The 9,837-nt window shown below is 32.0% G+C and overlaps 1 protein-coding gene across 1 annotated transcript; it reads right to left on the reverse strand.

Moving 5' to 3' along the window:
* Positions 1–2,361: 2,361 nt before the first annotated feature.
* LOC110703165 (auxin-induced protein IAA6-like) lies at positions 2,362–7,244 on the reverse strand. Its single transcript, XM_021880908.1, has 3 exons — positions 6,781–7,244; positions 5,445–5,538; positions 2,362–2,741 (listed from the first exon to the last, which is right to left on the reverse strand). The coding sequence occupies exons 1-3, from the start codon at positions 7,154–7,156 to the stop codon at positions 2,648–2,650; spliced, it is 564 nt and encodes a 187-aa protein (XP_021736600.1). The 5' UTR covers positions 7,157–7,244; the 3' UTR covers positions 2,362–2,647.
* Positions 7,245–9,837: the final 2,593 nt, after the last annotated feature.

The raw sequence follows: 9,837 nt of genomic DNA on the forward strand, positions 1-9,837 counted from the left end.
GGATGTTCACAATGCATTCCTTCACGGTGACTTACATGAGGAAGTATACATGAATCTTCCCCCAGGCTTACCACAGATGAACCGGGTCTTGTTTGTCGTCTTCGAAAATCTTTATACGGCCTCAAACAAGCTCCTAGGTGTTGGTTTGCCAAACTCACTACGACATTAAAGGAATATGGTTTCATACAATCCTACTCGGATTACTCCCTTTTTACTTTCACAAAGGGGTCGGTTCAACTTAATGTCCTTGTTTATGTGGATGATTTAATTGTTGCAGGGAACAATTCTATGGCTTTGAAATTGTTCAAAAATTACTTGAGCACTTGTTTTCATATGAAGGACTTAGGTGTTCTAAAATACTTCCTTGGCATTGAAGTTGCGCGAAGTAGCTCGGGTTTATTTCTATGTCAACGCAAATATGCATTGGATATAATTTCGGAGACGGGTCTATTGGGTTCGAAACCAGCCGCCACTCCCATGGAACAGAACCATCGTTTGGCGCGCAACACAAGTCCCCTGCTGGCAGACCCCGAACCTTATAGAAGGTTGGTTGGACGCTTGGTCTATTTGGCTGTCACTCGGCCTGACCTTACCTACTCCGTGCATGTACTCTCGCAATTTTTGAAAGCCCCGCAGCAAGCTCACTGGGAGGCAGTAACTCGAGTGGTTCGATACTTGAAGAGTACTCCAGGCATTCTTTTGCGGTCCGACAGCAACCTCACCCTCAATGGGTGGTGTGACTCCGACTGGGCAGCATGCCCCCTCACTCGTCGCTCATTATCTGGGTGGTTGGTCTTCTTGGGTCACTCACCGGTTGCTTGGAAATCTAAAAAGCAACCCACGGTTGCAACTTCTTCTGGGGAAGCTGAGTATCGTTCAATGTCGGCCCTTACAATGGAAATGAAGTGGTTAAAGGGTCTTCTCTTAAGTTTGGGCGTGCATCATCCTCAAGCTATACCGGTTTTTTGTGATAGTCAAGCCGCAATTCACATTGCTCAAAATCCGGTTTTCCACGAGAGAACGAAACATATAGAAGTTGATTGTCATTTTGTAAGGGATGCCATTCAAGAAGGTCTAATTGTTCCTCATCATGTTCAAACGAATGAACAGTTAGCAGACATATTTACAAAGGCTTTAGGAAAACCGCAATTTGATTACCTTCTTAGCAAGTTGGGCATCTTTGATCCAAGTGCTCCAACTTGAGGGGGGGTGTTAGGAAGATATGATAGAATATTTGCAATATCTTATAGTTAGGCAAGATATAATTCCTAGCTATATTTATGTTATTATCTTATGCTAGGATAATTTAGTTTCCTAGTTTAAGTTTATCTTCCTTGGAGCTCAAGGGAACTCTTGTATAAATATTGACCTTGATTAATGAGAAACGCAAGCCATTGAATCATAATATTATCACACGATAATAGTAAAAAGCCTAAAAGATTTATTAAGCTTGATAATATGACTTAAGGTTTGCTTGTTCCAACGCAGAGGAACAAAACGGCAAAAAGGGGTGAAAAAATAATGAAGTAACATAACATGTATAATAGTTAGGGTTTAAAATAGATAATATAGATTAAATAAGAGTCCTAAAAAAATTAAAATAGGGTTTTAAACATTTTCGAACTCTAAAATAAAAATATGAGATTAGGAAAGTTATTATTTAACAAATAAAAAAATAAACTTTTTTTTTATAAAATATATTATTTAAAATTATAAAATATTCGGGTATACAGACCCGACTTGGAAATGACCCAACCTGATTATGACCCGCGAATTATTGACTTGAACCGAACCCGACTTGAACCCGAAAATAACCTGACTTGAAAATGACCCGACTTGATTATAATCTGCAAGTTATTGACTTGAACCGAACCCGACTCAAACCCGAGAATGACCTGACTTGATTCTAACCCGCAAATTATTGACTTGAACCGAACCTAACTCGAACCCGAGAATTACCCTAACCCATTTTAACCCGTGAAAACCCGAATTAAACCCCACCTATTGTTCACCCGACCCCAATGTAACCTGACCTGTTATTAACCCGACATAAACCCGACAAGAAGTATGACCCGAAATGACCCGACTCAAGCATGACCCAACCCAAACCCGACCCACATAGATTATGGAATTAATCTGAATTGACCCAACCCGAGTTGACCCGACCCACTCTTATCCAACCCGTTTACTCGAATTGACAGCTAAATATTGTACGTTTAATATTTTGGATAAATCATCAAGTATATATGTACTACAAATATCTTAGTCGATTATACTAGTGCTTTAACATAACATACCCAATCTTATTATAACAAATAATACTCTACAATACAGCACATAACAAGAACTATAGCTATAAATATTTTTCTAAATGGGTTGTAAATTAACATTTTCATCATAATGAATAAAGAAACATATAGATATCTAGCTAGTACTTCGTAAATGAATTGCTAGCTAAAAAATAAATAAACACAAAGTAATTATGTTATAACAAAAACAGCCATGTATCAAGAATTTTTTTCTATATAAGGCATCTAATATGTATATATTTTTTAGTAATAATTCATAATAATAATAATAAAGTCTACAATAATTTTCGTAGGTTTTTCTTAATTTCTTTGATTTTCGTCGTTCAAAAGTAGCAATTTCATCCATGGCAATGCTTCTTAGATTGCAAACCAAAGCCCTTTGCGTCTGCTCTTTTCATTATCCTCAGCCTCTTGCATGATTCTACAAACATACTGTGCAAATCAAAATAAAAATTCTCTTTAGTACATTAATTAATTAAATTAATTTATTTAAAAAACCTAACGATGCAACTTTGCATGCTTCAAAGTTAATCACATTATTTTCGCATAGAGAGAGTACTCACGATTATTAGTGAGATGATTTCTCAATACTCAAAGCATTATAATCGAGAATTTACTACTCCATAGTATAAACAATCACAATAAAAAATATACATGGCCTTTTAAAATATGATACGAGTGTTAAATATTACTCGCAACAATGTATAGATGTTATAATGGTACAAAATTGTACGCCCTTGCTGTATATGAAATAATAATACTTCGTATGTACCAAGTATATAATAAGGTTGTTGAATTGACAAATGATGGACAGAAATTATGCGGAGTTTTAAGTATGTCGGCAAAATGTGGTCCATAAAACTTTACTACAAATGCTTTATTTGGTTAACTTTTGTTAAGTAAGCCTTTTATACGGCAAGTTATAAGCACAAGATACTGCTTTGAAAGTGAAGACAGCCTAAAAAGAGGAAAAGTTATGTGAATTAAAGTTGATTAAAGTTTGGATTTAAAGTAATTCCATTGTTTTACATATGCTTTGCTACTAGGTTAGTCCGTTTTTATTTACTACCTCTGTTATATACTATTTGTAACGATTAGATATTTTTCCTTTATATTTTATGTCAAATTGTTGCAAATAATATGTAACGGAGATAGTAATTTCTTCGTTTTAATGTACTTGTAACATTTTATTAAACATGAAGTGTCACGCATTACTCAAGCTGCCCTAACTAAGTCTGCCTATGATTGATATTAGTACCATAGAAATGCAAGAATTAGTGAAAAATGAGTCTCTTTTATAATTTTTTAGGCAAGAAATTAAAAATTATATCCAGAATGGTAACAGAGAAAAACAAAGGGAGTATTATCATTCGTCACTACAACTAGATGTATAGAAAGATAAAAAAAATTTACTATACAAAAATAGCCATGCTCCTTTAACATGATGAAAATAAATTTCATGTGACTTTTGTTAGTAATAAAATTTTATAGGATTATGACAACCATGATATTGAAATTCTATCTCCAACATTTGTTAATGTTATGGCTAATCCCTTTGAAAAAATTAATGAAGATAATTGTATATCAATTTGTGATTATTACTTATTACTCGTACCACAATTTAGCTAAAGCCCCTTATCAAACAAGCCAAAAACAATAAGTAGTACTAGTACAAAGAAAAGATATGGTTTTGTCAAATAAAATTTCCTAGACCGACACTTTCAATTTTGGAGTCGAGGCAGTAGGCCAGTACATAATAGAAATTTTGTATTATTATATTATTTATATAGACATTCATTTTCACATGTGAAATTGCAAGCATATTCATTACCATTCATTATTCTCCTCTCCTTGCGAGAGACCTTTCTTAATCACAAAGTTTTTAGGTAGTTACTCATAGAGAAGTTATGATGTGAAATCAAAGGGTTTAGGGTTTTCATCAATATTCAATCTAAATCAGTATAGAAACAAAATCGCAATGTAAGGCCTCTATTTGAAAAGATGTAAAGACATCGAATAACACTGCTCGTGTCATGAAGTGGTATAATGGAGTTGTGCACTTATGCGTATGCTTAAATTTGTTGTTTTGGGCATTAAAGTAATATAATTTTTTAAATTCATGATTTACAGATCTTAATAATTATTTTAAATACTTTTATAACTTATTATTAATGACGGAGTATTATTTTTTCCATTAAAAAACCATGAAGAAGTTATTACCAAACATCTTAAGTACTCCGTATCAAATAAGCCATCAATGTTAAAACATTATTCATTTGAATCATTTCTCATATAGGTCATTATTAAGAACAAAGTAAAGATATAAAAATATCTCTAATTTAATGCATTATATACTTCACTGTTTTTTTTACTAGTATTTTTTTACTAGTTTACACATTTTGACTTTAAAACTATTCACATACATAAAAGTTACTTAGTAATTTATACTTAAGATGATAAAAGTATACTAATGTGAAATCTTATTAGATTTTTCCCAATACATTTAACTAATACAGTAAATAACAATGAAAATTATATAGTGGTCGTTTGAAATATGACTATCATAATATTTTAATGATTATATAATTCTTAATTAAAGTATTTTTATTCAAGTAATTAATTATATTACTCTATTTTTGCTATAAAATATTATTATCAACATTTTTTTAATTTATCAATTTTTTAGTTTTATTTATGTAATTTTTACTTTTATTTTGTAGTTTCTCGAAAAATATTTATTTTATGTTGGATTAAAATTTTGAAAAAATTATATTTGCATTGTAGAAATTAGAATACTAATTGTGTCCAATTTATAATGTGAAAAAATGGATCGCTCATATAATTTATCATTAAAATATTAAGGTAGTCATATTGCAAACGACCGCTGTAGAAACATTCAAATAACAACCTATATTACAATTTATATTAATAAGTGAGATATTGGTGATTGAAATCGTGCAATGAAAAACATGACTAGAGAGGAGAATTGTGTTAATCAAAAAAAGTAATATTTTCTTAAAAATATTTTAAATCATCTAAGGAAACAAATTATACTACTCCGTACTACATAGAACAATATAAGCTAGAGTAAATTTAATTTAAAATTGCATTAGTTTATGATTGGTAAGAACTTACTTCCATGGGACATCCCCAACAAGCAGCCAATCTCCATCTTTGTCTTCATAAATAGGAATGTACTCAGAATTGTCTGCATCTTCCAATGCCTCTTCTGTTATTTAATATACAAAATTAATTAGCAACTTTATAATTTCCTTGTAATTTGGAGGATCAAATATCGAATTTATTTGTTAAGAGCAAAATGATTGCATATTTTTGCTCTTTATATGGATTACAATTTCATTACTGATTGGAATAGGTTTATCTTAAAATCTCGACTCGTGTAAATGTTTATATTCACTTTGGTAACTAAACTGCTTCATTTTTATACTTCATTGGTTTAATTATAAATGCAACGTGCCTTATTTAACACTTGTTACTGTATGTAAATAATATAGTAAAAAAAAAATTGAAGTTTTAAAAGTATACATTAATTAGGACATATCAAACAAGATTACACAAGACTATAATTAGTTAACTACTGTACTAAAAATCATCAAAGATAATCACAACATAGTGTTATAAACAATGTAAAAGTTAAAACGTTGTAACTAAAAATAAACGGATGAAGTAATTTATGTAAGGAGTAATTTATGGATTTGGTTGGTTGGTCTTGAAACAATGCCTCGAATTCAAAACATCCAGTGTGAGCAGGATGTTTGTAATTTAAGCATAGGAAATTAATCAAAATATATAATATTATTGTTTTTGCATGGACTTGCATACGGCTCTATGCACATGTGAAATCAAATTAATTAGCTAATTGAAAAGGAAAACATCTTAATTAGCTAGCTAATCTAATCATTGAGACATTGACCTTCACCTAACTAAAATTTAAGGAGGGGTATAAATTATGAAATAATATACCTAGTAGTATATTTAAATGTATATTCAATTGAACTTTTCTTCTGAAAATCTTTATGTTCATCAATTGTTTATTAAAGCACGTTAATATATGTTATGAAGTATACAATATTATCACAAAAATGAAAACAACATACAAACAAACTTATTAGAGTATATCTTATCTTTTTATGTTCATCAATAAAAAGTTCTAATATTTATTCGACAAATAAATAAATAAAATGAGCCATATTTTCGAATATACGAGTATATCTTATCTTTAAATAATAAATTAAGAGTCGGTTTTAAAGACAATAATACTATTTTCCATTGGATTGCAACAATGTTGTGCATTTTAATAAATAAAAAAAATATATAAAATAACTTTTTGCGAGTATAAATTTCACTTTTGTTGAAATGTCATGATTATCTTTTTTAGCAGATTGGATAAATCTTGTGTATTCACTCTGGTACAAAAAATAAAGGAGTAGAAAATGAAGAAGTAACTTACTAATGCCAGAGCAGCTAAAGAGATTTTCAACAGCAGCAACAAGATCAGAATACTGTTGATAACAATTAACATCAATTTTCCTAAGAAAAGGTACACCATCCATGCTAATCTTGATCAACCTCTTAGAAGCCTCTTGGCATTCCTTCTCACTACCAATGCTCCTCCTCCTATAGGAGCACACGGGCGGCCACCCGACTGCCGGGCTTTTATTACTTGCCACCGCCACTTTCTCGGTCCGACCACCACCTAGCTCGGAATACACCCTCTTCTTCTCATTACTTTTGACCTCCCCTTGTTTGTCACATGAAACCCTAGTTCCACCAGGAAGCCCTAGCCTTAGCTCAGTGATCTCATGTTCGAATCCCGCTTTCGACATTTTTCTTAGCTTAATTAGATTGCTCTTATTATGTTAAAGGAAAGTTATGAATTATATGTTTATGTGATGAAGTTGAATAATAATGAGTTCGTTCATAAAAATGGCAAATAAATTGGTTTTTATACAAAATGAGAAGAGAAGGCATGGAATGATCAAAGGACAGGTCAAAGAGTGGGAAGTGGTCGGTCACATGAGAGGCAAAAGTGGGCCATCCTTTGTGTTAAGGAAAATTTAAATAATATTTTATTTATTTTTAATAATTAAAACATATGTAACAAATTAAAACATATGAAATGCTAATATATTAACTTATTATTATAATATAAAGTTTTAATTAGAATGCGTGGGGTACACATAATCAAGATCAAACGGCTAATATTCTTGTGATTAATTGGTGGAAGTTTGATTAGGACGAGTTTGATATGGTGGATGGAAACATAGCATGTGAGTTTTTGCCTTACTGTGGGAAGAAGTAGGGTATATCATACCACAAATCGTGGACATCCATCATGTATTCGTGTCAATTGAATGATACATACTTATATCATGCATCTTTTTGTTGACACTTACTACTCCTGGACTCGGATCTGTTTCTAAATACTTACAACATTTGTGTCTACTGCATATAGTTTTATAATGATTTGCGATAGTTTGAAAATGAATTGAAAAAATATGCAAGTGGAGTTGATATGAAGGTGTTTTAAATTGTTTGTGGGAGAAAAAGAGAGAGGGATGGATAAAAAATAATTAGTACAAGTGAAATTTGTGTGTTTGGTAAAGAGCTAGCTCCTAAGAGAGCTTTTAACTTATATGTCGTTGAGCCTATTAGAGATTTGACCATAATGAAAAAGGCTAATTTGTGTGTTTGGTAAGCTAGCTTTTGGGCTCAAAACGTGAGCTTTTTTTAATTAGGTTATTAAATATTTCACATTTATTCAATGTAGTTAGGGCCTATTTTCTTACGTTGAAATTCAGTTCAGTTCAGTTTAGTTCAGTTCAGCTCCTAATTTTCTTCTCTTATAAAATATTCATTTCAATTCAATTCAGTTCAGCTCAGTTCAGCTCAGTTCAGTTCAGCTCCTAATTTCCTTCTCTTATAAAATATTAGGGGTGGGACTTCGGTCTGGCAGTTCGGTTTGACCTCAGTTTGAAACGGTTTCGGTTTGAAACGGTTCGGGTTAAAACGGTTTCATTTAGACGGCGGGTCGGTTCAGTTCGGTTTTGATTAGTCACAGGTCGGTTCGGTTTCGGTTTATTTTTGTACGATTTAAATTCGGTTCGGGTCATAAACGGTTCGGTTTATAAACAATTCGGGTCATAATCAGATCGGTTAGAAACGGGTTGCTTCAGGGGCGGATTTACTCGGGTCAATGCCGGTTCGGTTTTTAAACGGTTCGGTTAATAATCGGGTCGGTTTGAAACAGGTCGGTTCAGGGGCGGGTTTACCCGGGTCAATGCCCGTTCGGTTTATAAACGGTTCGGGTCATGATCTGACCGGTTAGAAACGGATCGGTTCAGGGGCGGTTTTACCGGGTTAACGTCGGTCCGGGTTCATATCGGTTCGGGTCATGAACGGATTATTTTAAAATGGGTCGGTTCAGGGGCGGGTTTACCCGGGTTAATGCTAGTTCGATTCATATCGGTTCGGTTTATACTCGGTTTGGTGCTAAAATCGTTCGGGTTAGTTTGGTAATCGGTTAAATTGGATCGGGTTGAAATCGAGTTCTAAAAAGTGGTTTTGACCAGTTAGCGCGTTTTGTTTTATATCAAGTTGGGACTAGTATTTCCATTTCATTAGCGGGTCGGCATAGGTTGGTGAAAAAAATAATGGATCGAGTAGAAATTGGGTTTTAAGAGATTTTTGACCGGTTAGCTATTTTCGTTTTATATAAAGTTGGGACTTCGTCACTTTATTTTCAGACATCGGATTATATACAATTACACAAATCTTCATTTATTCAATTATTCTATATCATGTTAATATGTTATGTTTCAAGTTTGGTTATACTCTTGTTGTTGTTTATTCGATATTATCATATTAGTCTATTACAAATTTATAATGTATTAATGTATTATTGTTTCATTATTAAATATATATTATTAGGTTATCAGCTTCTTGTTGGATTGTTTTAGATATCGTGTCATGACCATGTTTTGATGAGTTGCTAATTTGAATACGATAAATCGATTCAAATATCAGATTATATAGAATTACAGAAATTCTCATTCATTCTATATCATGTTAATGTGTTATGTTTCAAATTTGGTTATAGTCTTGTTGTTGTTTATTAAATATTAGTCTATTACAAATTTATAAGGTATTAATGTATTATTGTTTCATTATCAAATATTATCAGGCTATCAGCTTCTTGTTTTAAAGATCGCGTCATAACCATGATTTGATGAATTGGTACTTTGAATACGATAAATCGATAATTGATATTGTAATAAACTAATAATTTAATGTTACGGAACTATATTTGGATGTTTAATTAAAATCACGATTATTCAATTTCCCATTAGTCTAATAAAGTAATAATTGACAATTGTTTGTAACTATTCCATAATTTTGGTGTTAAAGTTATATTGCTGAATTACTTTGTTGTCTTACCCTCTCTAATCACCTTTTAAGATTACGTGCCTACAAGGCTGCAACATATATATGTTGCAACTTGCAAGTT

This window comes from Chenopodium quinoa, unplaced genomic scaffold, assembly GCF_001683475.1.
Source record: "Chenopodium quinoa cultivar QQ74 unplaced genomic scaffold, ASM168347v1, whole genome shotgun sequence".
In the NCBI taxonomy this organism is placed as follows: domain Eukaryota; kingdom Viridiplantae; phylum Streptophyta; class Magnoliopsida; order Caryophyllales; family Amaranthaceae; genus Chenopodium; species Chenopodium quinoa.